Source organism: Mya arenaria, chromosome 2, assembly GCF_026914265.1.
Source record: "Mya arenaria isolate MELC-2E11 chromosome 2, ASM2691426v1".
Taxonomy (NCBI): Eukaryota; Metazoa; Mollusca; class Bivalvia; order Myida; family Myidae; genus Mya; species Mya arenaria.
The window spans coordinates 811,712-829,981 of NC_069123.1; the positions used below are offsets into that span (position 1 = coordinate 811,712).

Here is an 18,270-nt window from a genome sequence, read left to right on the forward strand (position 1 = left end):
CCTTAATGTTAGATTTTAATGCCTGATGACTACATTCAATTTGGAATGTACAGTATAACCCCGTTGGCTCGAATTTTAAGGAGCCGAAAATACCTCGAGCCTCGGAAAATTCGAGCCAAGCGGGAATTCATGTTGAACTTCAGTATAATTAAATCGGTCCTTTACATCATGTTCGAGCCAACGAGGAATTTGAGCCAAGCGAGTTCGAGCCAACAAGTGTCGACTGTATTTTATTACTAATTAAATGATGGAAAAACATCATAGATGGAGATATTACAGTTTGTTTATTTGTTCTTTATTTTGAATTTAATCGTTTGCAACCAACATATTTTAAAATGTTTGCGGGGCAGAAAAACATGTTTGGATAAGAGAAAAAACATTTTAGTTTTTGAGCATTAAACACATTCAAATGATGCCAACACAATATGGCCCCACGAGGCATTAACATTCACATGGTTGTGGGTCGGAAGCCTTAAGATCAATGAGCTTGAGTTAATCGCTCGCAATATGTGACATGTTTTGCTATTTATTGATAATATATTGCTATTTTATTGCAGTGTGTAATAATTATATAAGGCAAAAACGCAGTTTATCAATAGCTATAGCAGATATTATATGACATTTTTCGTTTTTTTTTTATCTTATATATAAAATAAAGATAAAACATGTTGGTTTCAGTGTAATATCGCAATATTTTTTAACGAGTGAGCGCCAAAAGCTATATTTCATGGGTAGCCACCATTAACTCAATGGGTTGAGGCAAATGGGTGTACCGTCATAAAATTAAATCGGTGTTTAAACGTTTTTTTTATTCCAAGATTTTGGATAGTGAAAAAAATACCTAAGCGCATCCTTGAAAAACGAGTCAATCCTCATGCACGTTATCAGGTTGATGTTCAATGGTAGATTATCAAGTTCCATGATGTCGTTTTCAAAGAAGAATAGTAATACGAATCTGTGTTCATTCGGTAGACGATGGCCGTTTTACTACATAAGACCTTTTAGATAATTATGTGTCATTCAACTTGCATCTAGTTTCTTTCGATTGACTTTTTCCATACAGAAAAGTCTCCTTCAGACCACTGCAATGATATAACAGAAAAAAAACAGAATGACAAAGGAAGGCTACTAAGACGAAAACAAAAATAGTTCGAAGTGAGTCCGTGTTTTTATTAAGCTAACCTATGTGAAAACCCGAACAAGGGACTAACATACAAAGCGCCTGGACAATAAATGTATGCCAAAAGGAATTCGTCATCTCTTATGACTGAAAGTACGAATATTAAATCATATTCGTAAATGTCTTTGTCTCTCCTCAATGAAATCTATCAGTGTACGAAGACTGAAGACCATACATATCTCGAAGACCTTTCGAGTCACACGCACACGCACCCCCCCCCCCCCCCCCCCCTTACACACGCGCACCTACCATTACTCTATGTCCCTTTGCCTTTCAGTGTGTGTGTGGTGGAGGGGGCGGCTGGGGTAATACGCTTTATGAACGTACAAATATTTCGGGTGCATTTAAAGGCGTAACATACATGATTCCATTATCTTCCTTTTTCTATAAAAATAATTTTCTGGGGGTTTGCCCCGAATTTCCCTAAGAAGCTGCCCTGAACACCAATTGTCTAGCTACACCTCAGCCCCCAATTACTCGTAACATCTTAAAGATGCACTCTTACTCCAAAATTAGATTTACCAAAATAAATACAAATGTTAAAATATACCAAGAGGGATGGATAAATGTCGAAAACAATGGTTCTAACGAAGGAAACTAAGTTTAATTTGAAAGAAAGGTGCAGAATACACGGTATTTCTTCCCTATAAGACGATAGTAAATATTTTAAATATTTTACCATTCACCAATCATTTAATATTTTTGCGTTTTCAGCTAATAAATACACTGTTACAGTTTTGTTATCAGTCAATAATATTTACCATAAATGTATTATTTAGTAAGTAGTTCAAGGTTTATCACTCAAAATTTATGTTTGTTATACATGTGTATGTATTGATTTTGAATAAAAGTGTAACTTTAAGTCCCTTATAACAAGATAAAGCTTTTCTCAATATATTTATTTTGGTATAGAAGATTAATATTTACATTCTAAAAGGTGTTTTAACCTTAAAGTAACTCGCTTATGTTTTTGGCCCAAAAATTAGTTTTCTCAGTATTGCTTTTAAAAACAATTATTTTATCATCATTTTACTCTTAGAAACGGATATTGCAGAATAAAAAAAATGAAAGTATATAACAAGAAACATCGCGACGAAACCAGGTTTTCAATGATTGACTGAAGAACTTCAGCCAATCGTTGTGGGATTCAGTTTCAGCTGTATTTCTATTTTTAGTAACATTGACCTTGACCCTTGTAGCCCAAAACACAATCACATGAAAGGTATCCATAAATTATTTTTATAAACCAAGTGGCAATAGGTCAACCCTAACACAAGTTATTCAGTACCAACCATTTTTCTATTTTTGGTAACAGTGACCTTGAACTTGACCCCAGGGGCCAAAAACTCAATCCCATGCTAGGTCTACATCAACTCTTCCCATATACAAGTTTGTCACAATATGTCAACCCTTAATTATTTTATTCAGTACCAATCATAATTCTATTTTTAGTCACAGTGACTTGACCCTAGGGGCCGCCAAACACAATCCCATGAGAGGTATTCATAACCTCTTCCTATATACTAAGTTCTGTCGCAATACGTCAACCCTATCTGAAGTTAATCAGAACCAATCTTCATCTATTTTTAGAAACAGTGACCTTGCCCATAGGGGCCCAAACGCAATCCCACGAAAGGTCTCCCTCCATAAATTCTTTCTATATACCAAGTTTATGTCAAAACTAACTTAAATCAATCAAGTTAGAAATTCATGTTAAAAAATCAGCTCCTCAAGCTTGATACGCTTAGGAACTTTTGAGAAATTTGGGCCTGATCACACGCCATTGACCAATGCCAATGTTAAATGACATTTGACCAATGCCTATGGTCATTTGACCAATGCCAATGGTAAACGTCATTGACCAATGCCAAACAACATTGACCAATGCCAATGGTTAACAACATTTGACCAATGCCAATGTTAAATGACATTTGACCAATGCCGATGGTAAACAACATTTGACCAATGCCAATGGTAAATGACATTTGACCAATGCCAATTGTTAACAACATTTGACCAATGCCAATGTGGTAAACAAAATTTAAAATATACGCCATTCCTTTTCACAGACTTTAAATGTCGAAAACAAATGTCTTTTCTTAAATTAACTTCAAAACACTTCACAAGAATGTGAATGCTTGGAAATATATAATGTTATAAAAGAAGTAAATCCAGAAAAAAGACAAAATTTCATAGATGATATTTATTGCAATACTTAAAAGATTGTATACACAGATTCTGTATACAAATAAAAGAGACAGAAAAGTGCATTCATTCAAATAAATGGTAAGCTACACACATATACATGTATACTTATATCACAAGTATTATTTGATAAATTCATAGAACATCAATAAATGTAAATTGACAAAAGTAATATTACATGTATTCGAAAAAATCCACATTTTTTTTTTTCATGGTACATTCCGAGCAAAATCTGCACCAACATTGATTGGAGGACGAAAGGTGTGATGAGATTTTTGTTAAGCACTCAGTTATAGTTTTTATCAACATTTATATATCAATATTATCACGGACATATATTACATGGTACTTTAATAGCCAACCAGGCATCATTCAAAATTATAATCAATGTAACTTTATTACAATCTACCTTACTGAACCTTAAAGATGCACTCTTACTCCCAAATAAGATGTACCACAATTAATACAATTGTTTTTATTGATCGAAAATGATGAATAAATATCGAAAACAATGGTACTAATGAACGATACCATATTTAATTTGAAAAAGATGCAGAAAACATGGTATTTCTACCTTATGAGATGATAGTTAATCACTGTAAATCTTTTAGGACCCACCAGTCATTTAATATTTGTGCGTTTTCAGCTATTTTTACACAGGGTTACAATCTTGTTATCAGTAATCAATATTTTCCATTATTGCATTATTGAATACTTTAAAGTAGTTAAAGGTTTATCACTCAAAATATGTGTTTGTTATACATGTGTATGTATTGATTTTAAATACAAGTATCAATTTAAAATGAACATGAATATCTTGAGCAACACATCAGCACCATTTAAAGTGTGATATGTACCTAAAATAATGCTTAGAATTATGCACTCAAGATTAACTCAGATATGTAATAAAAAAAAGCAGTGTAAAAGTTTTCACAATAATATGCCGATGAACTTTATTGTATCAAAATTTGTTATAATTTGTTTATTACAGCCAATGGTCTATTACTTTAAATCATTATGACCTTCTCTCACGATGTTCATGTCCTGAACTACTTCCCTAATGTTTAACATTTGAAATGACATGAGGAAATTAACTGCTTCAGGATACAAAGGAGTTTTGTTACATGTATCATGTAACACAATGTAATTAATGACGAAAATAAATACATGAATTTCAAGCGATCATTAGAAAGATTCACTTATGTACTCACGCCGAATGCTTGCAAATTACATGTCAACATTTATATGGTTGCCCCAATTCAATGAGTGGGCTTTATGTACCATTAACTACCACACACACACACACACGCACGCACGCACACACACTCAACAGCTAGCTAAGAGATAGAGACATTAATATCAGGTAAATAAGCAGTATTACAATGTACTTCTGTACTATGAGAACAAATAATTTCAAATGGCGTTTTATCATATAGCACACAGCACGGCTCAGCATGATTTGCGCTCTTTTTCAATGCACTATAAACTATAAGCATTTGTAGCATTTTCGCATCAAATATTTACAACAAACTGACTAGGTATTAACAAATTAATTATTAAAAATGACATTTCAGGTTCCCGTATCAAAACATTTTTAATAACCAAACTTATAGAATTCATTTGAATACAAAACATAAGCTTTAAAGCTCTTTCAAAGCAGTGAATTCTAAATATCACCAACTATTAACAAAGACCTCTTATAAACCAGCTTTCAACAAAGTCGTAATGTATATTATCAAACGCAAGCTGAAATGTCATTTTAGTAATGCAATCAAACATGACAGAGGAATAAATCCAAACTAAAGACTCCTTTGCTTAACTGCTGCCAGGCTTGAATTTCTCGAAAGTTCTTTAGTCTAACAAGCTTATTTCATTAAGCCAAACTTCTTACCTTAATCTCCACTTTTCTAGATATTTTTTTTTTTTCAAGATAATCATTAAGAGAAAATTCCTCTTTTAAAGATCAAAAACCTTGAAGAATGGACAATATAACACATTATATACCCAAATAAAAGTAGTTAGACCAGCTTATTCTTGCTATAAGGGACTTAAGATGTTTCAAGAACAATGTACCAGGATTTTACAAAAATTTAACCCATTACAGCTTAAGTTAACCATGAAAAGATAAGCTTGTCAGTTGATGGAGTCATTCGCGAGGGGTGAAAGCGAAAAGGTTCTAAGTGACATTAAATAAAGAAGCAGATAGAACCTTTTCGCTTTCACCCCTCTAATTTATTATTTATTTTTGGCAATATCAATCTTACATTTCATGTCAGATGACCTCATATGACTTAGGTACCAATTGAAAGGGTATAATATTTGCTAATTATTCATTGGTAAAAAACACCACAAAAAAAACACAAAAAAACATATTCTGACCATTCCTTCCTGTTTTGGGCATGAAACACATTTTTTTTACTCCTGAATAGAAAATCAAGAATTTAAAGCTGCACTCTCACAGATTGAACGTTTTGACAACTTTTTTATATTTGTCTTGGAATGACCCATTTTTTTGCAGAAATATGAAAATCTATGATCTGATTTTTTGTCAGCAATCTTACATCATTGGTTTGCAGATATTCACCCAAAAATTTGCTCTTTTCATGACAAAAAGAAAAAAGTTGTAGAAATGGTATATCTGTGAAAGTGCAGCTCTAAAATACTCTCTTAAACATTTTAGCGGCTGCTCAGAAGTCATCCACAAAGGATGGCCTTCATTTCAACAATCTAAACATTTAATTACGCTGCATTTAGATCGCTAAAGCTACAAATGCAATATGATTTGTAAGGATTTGTGTCAAACATAAAATAAATATAACATGATGAATGTCAAATAAAAAGTCAATGAAAACTATCAAATATAGATGATGGGTACAGTATGTGGTATGGATATTTTCAAGTTTTTTGCTCGAGTTATGGAAGGGTGCTGGCACTCTGTCCTTTTTCTGGTAGCACCTTTCTGCCCTCATGGAGACCAACATGGACACCCTTCTGCCTTCATAGAATTAAATGCTTAAGACTGTCAAATAATAATTTTGTTTTGATTAAAACTTATAATGCGAACACATGCAAACTTTACATATTTGGCAGTTAAAACCTAATATCACTTCAATTAAACACAATCCCTAACATTTTCTATAAAGCTCATAACATTCCAAGTTCTTTACAGGCCAAAACTATGTTCCCTTTTCTTCGACATCATCCTGGCCATCTTCTGCAGCACCCTCTCCTTTACAAATCCTTGCTTAAACCTTAAAATGTATGTGCCATTATCATTATTATTATTACATAGCAGTATGGGTGTTTGTTGAAAGACATAAAATGTAACTGACTCACACACAATTGATAACATTATATTAACATTTTGATAAACCTACTGTTAACAATGTATTCAAAAGCCAGCAAAAAATTCTTTTTATTACGACAGGAAACATTTCAGTGAATATTTATCAATCATTTCAATGGCACAAAATGCATAAGTGTTCCATATATTCTTGTAAATGGTAAAAACAAGAGCCCTGCAAGTAGTGGCAACGCTCACCTGTTCTTGTCGTTATTATGTTTTTTTCAGTTGAAAAGAGGCACTACTCGATAACTATTAAGGCTGCATGTATGTCCATTCACTTAAATAACACAAAAACATATTTCATGTGCTCTTGTAAGTTTGTAAACCAACAGCAACACTGTCTGTTGTCTTGGGCACAACTCAATAATTATTAAAACCTGAGTTATAGGCCTTACTATAAAACTGCGAATTGTCTCGGGTAACGTGTGTTCTAAACGTGTATTCCTGTTCTAAACAGGGGGTAAAAAAGCTAATATAAACATCAATCCTAAAAATTAACCAAATGTCTGTTGAGTACGAGGGATTTATGCCCAAAGAAGGATAAAGAGGCTCATACCCCTTTTGAAATGGTTTCCAAAACTATAAATATTCATTTCAAGGTGATTCATACTATTTTTGATGCAATTGTCTAAGCAAAAGGCTTTACAACTGTATAATAGTCTGAAGCTAACGGCCCTCAATCCTGAAACACAGGATTAATACAAACTTTAGTACCCCTGACTAAATCCCCTATATATATGTAGAGTGGCTTTTACACTATGGCGCGGACACCAAGGCTTTAACAATACAAACAATTTTTCTTTGAAAAACAGAAAAGCTAAAAAAATACAACAGAAAATGGACATTATTGCCAAAAAGTAAAAGCACATTGATAAATTTACAGTCAGATATATTCATCTCAGTTTAAAATTCAATTATTTTCACCTGCATGCATGAAAAATTTGACTTTACAGTGAGAGCAAGCACCTAGCTTTAAAATCCCCAACTCTTGTTATTTGCCTTTCATGTTTTTTCAAGCCTTACTATGTCATAACTTTATCACTAAAATAAAGACAGTAGATTATGTTCTGTAGTCGATAGATTTAAATAAACATTAGGAACATAATGATATTTGTTGTCCTTATTTTCTATCCATATATATTATCAGTAATCTTACATTATGTGGCATAACTTTGAAAGAAATTAGCCAAAAAACAGAAGGGCTTGTAAAAATATGGGGTTTGGTCACATGTGTATCATTTATATATATCCACTTGTGAGTTATAATCTCATTATTAAATAAGCAAATTGGTATTCCGGCTTGTTGAAAAAAAATCTGATTTCTGAAGACTGGGCTAAGACAATCATGCAGGTAAAATTAATTGAACTTAAACATTTTATAGCAAATGATCAATTGAACATTAAAACACACTATCTTCCCGCTCAAAGTTTTCATGAGATTTAAAAGACACGAGAGAAAATAACAAAGCTCTTGACAGCACGAAAATATATCAGCACATTTTGGACACTTTCAACACTGTTTTCCGCACAATGAAGGCTTCTTCGATAGGTACAATATGGATTTCAATCTGTATGGGTTTTTGTCTAGAATTATTTTAAAGATTGCTGCTGGATTACTGATACAAACTGACTTTTCTGTTAATACATTTACTAGTGGGAAAACTAGCTTAGAATATGAAGAAAATATTACAATTGACAATATTACCAAACTATTGATTATTGTTTAACATTTCATCGAGTTACATGTACGATATGAAATATACAGTAACATTTAATCTTTTACATGTATACAGCACGGCCCATGCCAGAAATAAAGATAAAAACCCATAACAAATGAATTCCAAGTTTAACCACTATTTCTTCCTGTATGAAAATGCTTTCTAAACTTGCTCGACTGTAATTCATCAAGTTATCTATCCTTGCTGGTAAGCTTATCAATCAACTCTTGTAGTGGCGCGAGCTCTCGGCGCTCGATAAGGTTAAACTCCTGGACGAAGTATATGAAATGTTTGAACGAAGTGTTGAGATGTGCTTCCTCGCTGAGTTGCATGACTTCTTTGAAGTGCTGATGGTATATGTGCGCGTACACTCGGAACAAGCGCTTCAAAATTGTTTTCGCACTGTTGAGAAAGTTTCGCGGGAATGGAACGCCTGAAACAAAATACTTTGTAATTATAATGAATTTTCATCATACACTGAAATTAAATTAATTGTTTTTCTCTCCAAAAACTAATATTCAAAATGCATACAAAAACAATTTAGACGATTTAAGGGCTATTCCATTTAAACATAAAACCCACAGGTGGGTAGAAAAAAAATTACCCTAGGCTATGGGGTCCAAATTAGTTTAAAAAGTCATACATCCATATATAATGAAAATAATTGCCTCCCCCTGTGGGTTATATGTTTACTGGAATAGCTCTAAACACAAACTACATAAGTAATCTGTATCAAAGAGAGACTCAGAAAAATCTCAAAATTCTGTAAAATTTACACTATTGCTAGCATTGCTCTTTATCATATTTGAATTCACTATGGCTAATATTTATGTTATTTATCAGTTTGAATGATTTATGTATCTGTAATAAATTCAGATTAAAGCAATATGTATCAATGATAATACAAAAGCAAAAAATACCATTGAAAAAAATACACTCAAACGGAGAGGTCTTGAGAGCATTGGCTTTTCTATGACGATGAACAATTTCTTCCAAATTAATACGTATGAAAATATGTGAAGGAAGATCATACCCTTACTTAAACTTGAATTATTAGGTTCAAAACTTTCAAGAAAGCCATGTCTGTTCTGAAGCTATTACACTTGCTTAATGGCAAGTAAAATGTAAACATGCATAATAAACAAAAAACATAGTGTTCAGTCTCATACCTCAGCCAATGAAATCGCCAGACAGATTCAAATTTAATCACTTACTCCTCGAAGAGCTCTGACAAACGAAAAAACATTAAGCAGATTACAACTGCCAATCTTCCATTGAATAGTAAAAACTCACGCCAAATTCCTATTGTAGTCATTGATTGGAATGTTTAAATGTTTTATTCAAAAGCCCACGCGTGCACACTGGCTATTATAGAGTCATTTGATAGTCCTTTCGAGTTGAACACTATGAAAGTTAAAAAAATAATTCTGTATGAAATCTGCGCCTGTCTGTGCCTAGCCTTTCAACGTAATCCTTTAGAAGACCAATTATAAACACTAAACTATTTCTTCTTGGTTCTACATCATGATAAGATTAAGTTAAACATCTCATTTCTTTAAAAAAAAACAACTAGAAAACATAAATGTAAAATTTACAAATAATCTACGCAATTTCAACTTAAAATCAAACCCTGAAGTAATCATAATTCTCTGCTACCTATTTTGGATGGAAATAATGTCTCATCATCCAGCTGATCTTGGACCCAAGACATCAAGTAATCAATGTACTTTGGCGCTGAACATTTAATGGGCTTCTTCACGGTCTGTCCGTCCGCCCAGTGGTACTCATACTTTGGTCCTGCAGACATAACTGGGCATGTTTCCTCTGAACAAAACTCCGTGATTGTGCCATACAGCATGTTAATCTGGTTGAAAAAGTCAACAGCTGAAATAAAAAAAAAGTATTTTGAAAGAATGCATATAATAAAGCAGAAAAGCTTCAAATTTGAAAGTTTAAAACTATTTTGCATAAATGTTAGAAGCTTTAATTAAATAAATTTAATATTAATTAAAAAATAACTAAGAAGCAAAGCACAAACAACAAATCCCTGATTTAAAAACATAAATTTGGGAAACAATTAAAATTAAGTGTCTATAAATTGGGAAATAATTTTCTTTCCTTTCATTGGGGAGTGAAGGAGATAATGAAGGTGAAATCCCCCATTACCCTATTTCAAAAAGATATCTCAGTCATAAGCTTTAAGCTTCTAACAAGTGCTCAAGTACACCTCCAAAGTAACAGGCAGAATCTAAGCAATAAATGTCCCTACTATACTTTTATTGAAACGCAGCTAGTGTCCAAAACAAGTTTTAGCTTTGAAATATCTGAAATTTAGCACTAGGATCTTGACCCAGATACATGATCCAAGCATATCACAAATCTAAATGCCTCCTCTTCTTCTCAATGTTTTGAGCACAACAACATGTATAAATTTGCAACTCAATTTCTTGCCAAAATCAATGGCATTGTAATTCTGCATCATTTTAAAGTATTTTTTTCTAATGCAAATTGCCAAATGACATGTGAGTTGCTTAGGCAAAAAAACAACATACTGTTTGGTTAGGGTTACATCCTTTTCAAAAACAGGTAGGGTAGGGAGGCTATTTTTCTATCTAGGGTTTATTCAAGAACATTAGTGTTGGGAATCGGTTGCAATTTTACTATCGATGATCGAACGGTTCCACTAAGTAACCGATTATCGCTAGTACAATCGTTTTTTAAAATACTAGATGGTACCTGAGTTGTAGTTTTATTCGTGTACAGTATTAAACTCTTAATCATTATATGCATATACCTTATGTCTATGATTGAAGTTATTAAGTGTTGTTGTATAAAAATTAGTTCATTTTCTTGCTCATTGTGGCTTTCATCAGCCATTTTGTTAAAGATAACATCTGAACACTTACTAATATATTTCTTTATTTTTTTTTTTCGATAATCGATTATAACTAAATACTATCGATTGTCGCCAATTCCAGGCTCAACCAATTTTCAATTATAATCGATCTTCGGAACATCACTAAAGAACATTATTGTCATCATTGGAGAATGGTGTTGAAGTTATCTTCTGTTTAAAGCTTTCAGGTTTGAAACTACAAATTTAAACACACACGTAAAAAAAAGATTTTTTTTTTTTTTTTTTTACCAACACTATAAAAAAAGAAGTGTTGGCACCAATTTTATAGGTGGGGTTGGGTTACCAGAACCAAACAAATTTTTTAAGGTCCTAGAAAAATGCTCTTGGATCTTGCTTTAAAACAATTCCCCTGACATATGTCTCTATCAGAAGATCAATGAGATCATGTCTGTCATCATAACACAATGATAAAGAAAACAGCTTTTTTCATTAGACTTTTTCAGCTATCTCCTGTAATTGTTATCATTAGTATATTATACAATGGTGATGTATAAAAATAATAATGACTAATTGAAAATATGACCGGCTTAATTGAGATGATGACTAATACAACATCCTTTTCATCTTATGTTCCAATTGTCTCATTTAATTAAAAGTGACAAGATCTGATCAAATGTAATTTTCCTTATCATTTTAACAGTTGATGCACCATCAAACGATATATATATATACCAGAGTTATTGAAAGTACATGTTTCAAGTTTTATCTTTGTTTTTACATTTCCGAACTGATTTATATATAATCCTACTAAAATTCCACTCTGACATCAAATGTGTGTTGCCTATGGCGAGCGCCCATAATATTTCTAGTTAATCTCAACATGACCTTGACCTTTGACCCTTTTACCGCAAAATCAATTAGGGTCACCTAAAGAAATGACTATGATCAACATGCACACCAAGTTTGAAGAGAATACACAAAGTTGTAAACAGTAATTGATCGGAAACAAAATTGCCAATAATGTTTCTAGCTAAGGTATTTCATGAGCTTGACATTGTCACTCCAAAATCAATAGGGGTCACCTACTGACCATGCTCAATGTGCACACCAAGTTAGAAGACTCTACATTAAGTCTTCCTACGGTAATTGATAAAAAAAAAACCCACTGTATTTTTATAGTTAAAGTACTAATGACATTGACCCCAAAATCAATAGGGGTCATCTACAATGACCAATGGGCATACCAAGTTTAGAGACCAGATCAGAAATGAAAGAGTGAGAGTGTGGCAATGATGACAGTCACTGTGGACAACGGCAGACGAAAGTACTCCAAATGTGTCTGCCCTGCTTCAACGGTGACAGAGTAAAAGAAGGAAAGATGAAATACAAATTGTTTGGTTTATTCAGTGCCAGCTAGGTTTTAAAATGAGAACCCTTTTCATCGAGGTGACCCAGAGATCAATTTCAAACCTAGGTGCATGTTAGTTTGATTGGGCCTAAAAAAAATATATATTTGGTTCGGGTTACCCGACCCTACCTACGGAATAGGCGCCGACCCTACCGTTTTTATAGTCAGTTTGAAAAAAAAAAAAACTAAAATTTTTTTTTTAGATTAATCTTTTACATATTTTATTTGTTTTAAAAAATTAATATCTGTTTCAGATAGAAATACAATTCAGTACATTTAAGCATTAGAACTCAACTTAAAGGAAACAAACAATGAAATGAAGATTTAAAGTTTTGCCTCTTCAAGTCTCGAGTCTGAACTCATATGGTTTGTAATCATTGCACAGAGTATATCACATGACTTTTTGAACAATGCATTTATACACAAACTATCAAACAATCATCGTGAAAACACATTATGATTAAACTAAAAGCAGAACACATACTGTTGACTGCCACCCATTCATTCAGGTCTTCTCCCTCTGGGAGTGCCACTGCAAGACGAAGGTTACCGCTTCCCAAGGTCACAGCAGCATGTTGCATCAACTCGTATCCATGGGAACCCTCTGGGATGTTCTTCTTTGGCTTAAAAGTCTTCGAAGAGTTTTTCATCCCACTGTAAAAGAAGGTTTGTATAATATAATGAAAGTGTGCGTGTAGATGAAGTTGACATCATGAAAATAGTTGAAAAGAGCTTCAAAAGGAAATCATTCTGGAGCTTGTTTTGTGAGAAGGTCGATTAATATTTTACCAGATTTTACAAAACGAAGGTCATAATTTATGTGCTATCGTATATACATGTTTAAAGCATTTCTGTAATAGTAAACAACAGAGAATGTTTTTGTATGTGTTTTTGTTTGTTAAGAATGAAAGGCTATGCTTTCTTCAAGACCTGTAATGGCTTGTTGCCTTGTTTTTTGGTTGGTTGTTATGTTCTAAAGTACTGAAAATAAATGTCCAACAGTTACATGTATAGATGCTTTTATAACGGTATAAAGTTTGTTATGTTCTGAAGCGTGGTAAAAAGGGTCATATAGTTTATTTTTCATTTATCTTAGCTGACTGTTTCACATATGAATATGTGTTATTTATCTTCGCTGACTGTTTCACAGATTAATATGTGTTATTCATCTTAGTTGACTGTTTCACATATGAATATGTGTTATTTATCTTAGTTGACTGTTTCACATATGAATATGTGTTATTTATCTTAGTTGACTGTTTCACATATGAATATGTGTTATTTATCTTAGCTGACTGTAGATGAATATGTGTTCATACTCTCCCTTAATGCATAATGGACCATAATCTAATGCGGGTGAATACATGTACATGTACTAAAAAATCATTAACTAAGAAAATGTTGGTTAATTTTGAATTCATGATTTTTCTTCAATATATTTTCAGGAACGTACACATGATGGTAACATGCAATGCAATTGTGAACAATGATGCGACACATCTGCTGCACACTTAAGTTCAATTTACAAAATACTTCACAAATCGTCGAATCATGGATACCATACATAAGACGGTTTGCGAAACATGTATAATCTTACTTGTATAATCTGTATTTATATAGTGTTCCCAGAATACCATACCCTAACATTTACAAAGAAACTTAAGATATTGTGTACTTTTCTGTATTATTTGTAAACCAAAATTGCTTAAAACAGATTATTTATTATCAAGATACTATTTTTATTGAATTTCATATTTTTTTAGATTAAGTAATTCATATGATATTAAAGTTAAAACCTCATACAAATTGATTTAAAAAGTCATATTTAGAAGTTTTTATCTTAATTTGAAGTTTCTATCTTAATTCTATCATCCAAACTTTGCAATGACCCAAAACATGACTCATCTCACCTGATTTTTGTAACTTAAATATTTATTATTTGAAATTTAACACCACAGAAGGTATAGCCTCATTTATTATTTTCCTGCTAGTAAAACTTTTTTATCTATTCATTTAGATACAGTACAGTCATGTAGTTTACAAAACTGTTTATTGAAGAATAAGCCTGAATTTGATAGTAGTGTTTTGAGGTTTCAACTGTTTTGTTATTTTTTGGTAACTTCAGTCTTGTACAATGTACATGGAAGTTTTACATTCATAACACACATTTAACCTCCATCAAATATTGGTCGACAAATGTTGGTAAATCGGTCTAAAGACCATGTCTTGTCTTTACAAGACTGTAGAAAATGCTGATGCAGCACCATGAAACTTCAGTGTCGGTGAGTGTGTAGGTTGTCCATGACCAATAGATGACCCATATTCTTTTGGGTCTCCTACTCTCAAAAGTTTAGTGTATTGCAGCAGATCATTGGCACACATCTGACTGCATCAGCATGAATCTTGCTACGGTAAGTCATTAAAGGTCATGAATTACCAAGAATGTGTATCACTTAATGCTTCATAGTTTCCAACATATCAAATAGGGTTCTAAAATTTAAGTTCATTATAAATATTCCTTTGTAATACATATATTCTGGGTGCACCAAAACTTGCATTTTGTTGCTTAAATGGTAAACAACCCATATTTTGTTACTTATTTAGTTCCAATTTTTGACTGTTTGGACATTAATGCACCTGTCAATTGTAACCAAGGCCTACCCCCAGGTCCAGGGAATAGCAGGGACTTTGACTTTCGGTCCAGCCAAGCCATGGTAAAATCCCCGCCTTGCCAGGACGAACTGCTGGTAAAATCCCAATCAAATGCCCTCCGCACCCCAGGGACCCTAGGTAAGGCCCATTCTTGCTATTTTTGGCATAAAGACAAAACCTCCGCACACCCCCAGCACTGCCGGGCCACCTGATTGGACAAATTCCACGTAATTGTTCAATGCCCCAGAACATTAAACAGATTTGTCGAGCATTGGAATGGTATAAAACAAACATGGGAGGAAACACTACACTCCCCCCATTTTTAGACTGCCACCATTAAAGTCAACCTGGTAGGGAAATGTGTGCCAAGTGTGGGGCTTGAACTCACGACAGCCAGAACACTGCTACGGCACTCTTACCAACTGAGCTAACTGGGTGGCTGCTTCTTACCCACACATACTACAGGTGTTGTTTGGATCAATTTATAAAGAACGCTTGTCTCTAGTAGATGAATTATGCAAAACATTTTAATACTTCATCATAACTGGCGAGAATAAATAAACTCGCTAATAGTTTGTACAATGCAAAAAAAATTTGAATTGTGAAATAAAGTGTGGCAAATCATGAGGAGTGTTAACACAAAAATACTAAAAGCTGGAACCCCTCAGCAAATGTTGATATTTGCTCAAATAGTGTCTTTGAAGACCACAATTTTCAATGGCGTTGTTAACACGATTGGAAATAAATTACGGCTGTGGTGTTGCGTGATTGGTTGGTTGACATTACCATGTGATGTTATCAATGTATCGTCAAGGGGTCACCCATATCCATGTTTTTTATATTAAAGTCCCAGTGGCTGCGAGGATTGGCTGGCTGTTTTCTCCTTTTTTCTTGACTTAGCTGGAGTGAGTTCAAACCCCACTAAGACGAAAATACTTTTTTATTCTATAACTGTACTTTTTTCTGCAATTTCGATATCATAGAGTAAAATAATGATAAAATAAATGTTTTCATATGCATAACCAGGAAAACAAATTTTGGTTCAAAACCATGAGCGAGTCACTTTTTTTAGAGTTTGATGTGTGATCAAGATTGCAAGAACCAGCCCTAGTCTAAAATAATAGACGTGTTATACGGGATTCTTCCAATCCCTAACGTCTTAACGGGAATGTGCAAAAAACGGGGGTGTTTTAAAAATATTGAAATTGTTTTAAGTAAAGTATTTTATGGTTGAAATTGATCATAAAGAGTTATATTCATATTTTACCATGTAAGTGAAATGTTATTTTGCACTAAACAAGCATTTAATGCATTAAAACAAGTTGTTTACCTTTCCAATAAAACAAAAGTTGACTGACACAGACAACAATTATGCAAAGGGAAACAACTTGATACAATCGTAATAACTTGGCCTCCTCCGACAAAGCTTCGAGATTGCCGAAATGTTCCGAGCGATTTAAAACTGTGCCCTGAAGCCTTGCATGTGCCCTTCATGTATATATCGTTATGTTTTGACAGAATGAAATGAAGAAAAGCCATCCAACTCATAATTATAAGTTGGATATTTATTTTTTGTGTATGGAACTAATATAAAATAACATTATCTGGTAATATTTCTTGTTTTTATGATATTTTATAGACGCTATATGATTTAACCCGGAATCCTGGTCAGAACAACTACCCACTTTTGATACTAAACAATTTGTACGTGAAGGATTTGCCATATCAAAAATCTAAAAAAATTCCGTCAACGTACAATTATTTGGACTACAACCAGCCCCTACACAAATTATTTTTACCATATTGACATAAACGATAATATTAATGATTAAAAATGGAGGTGGGTGCTGGTTGATGCTTTTAACAAAACAATCAGCTGTCAAACAAATAAAATTTAACGATTAACTTATACACCGGACTATAATTGATGGCCTTTTTACTACCAAGGAAACCGGACTTAACGAGTATTGATACGCTATCACAGTGTTCATCACTTGTCATCCAGATCAAAGAACGAGACAGAACGGCGTTGTTATGAATAACCAGGGTACTAGCCTTAAAAACACTGCGAATAGGATCAGTTTGACATAATCTGCCAAAATACGGAAGTGATTCGGTTGACTACACAGACATCCAAACAACTGTACTTACAAGAGGAAACTCATTTTTTTCGTTGATGTTTATCCTCTTGAATTATTTATAGTATTTACATTCGATGAGATAAAATGTTTAAATAAGATATTTTGCGATTAAATCGCAGATGATCATGGATATATTGTTTGTTTACAATCGTGAAAGATGGCCGCTGACATTTAGCCGGAAGTACGTACAGAGACAAAACGGCATTAACGGTTATCAAAACGGCCAGACGATCCTTATATTTTGAAATGCGTTCCCGGCAGAAACCTGGTAACACATCCAAAATGCAACAGAGCGTTTATCGTATTATTGTATTTTGAAACATAACTATTATATTTTATTTACTTAAATTTCTGTAAACATTTGTTTATTGATTGCTCAGGCGGGAATAAAACGTGAACTGACTGCTTAATGATTGAGTTATCATGGCGAGTAAAGCCGCTCTCCGAACCCTACGTTCAGGGAGGTTTGAATTGTTTTTCGTTATTATATTGAATACTTCGAAATTGTGACGTATGTTGAATTTTTGTTCTTTTTCGGATTAAGAATTTCGAGCTCGAAAATTTGCAAAAAAAGGTTCCGGAAGTTGCATGAAAATGACAAAATACTGACAACACCTATCCGTTTTGTTACAAAAGACGCACACCCCCAACACCAGAAGATGCGCTAGTATCGGTGGTGCTTTGGGTGTACACCGAGCAGCTGTGTATCGAGCCCCTTCAGCCCCAATCAGCACCACATACAGCATTGGTCCAGTACCAACAT

At 33.4% G+C, this 18,270-nt stretch overlaps 1 protein-coding gene across 1 annotated transcript; it reads right to left on the reverse strand.

Moving 5' to 3' along the window:
- Positions 1–3,368: 3,368 nt before the first annotated feature.
- LOC128211589 (MOB kinase activator 1B) lies at positions 3,369–17,683 on the reverse strand. Its single transcript, XM_052916566.1, has 4 exons — positions 17,518–17,683; positions 13,199–13,368; positions 10,106–10,333; positions 3,369–8,882 (listed from the first exon to the last, which is right to left on the reverse strand). Exons 1-4 carry the CDS (start codon positions 17,529–17,531, stop codon positions 8,641–8,643), a joined length of 654 nt encoding a protein of 217 aa, XP_052772526.1. The 5' UTR covers positions 17,532–17,683; the 3' UTR covers positions 3,369–8,640.
- Between the last annotated feature and the right edge of the window lie 587 nt (positions 17,684–18,270).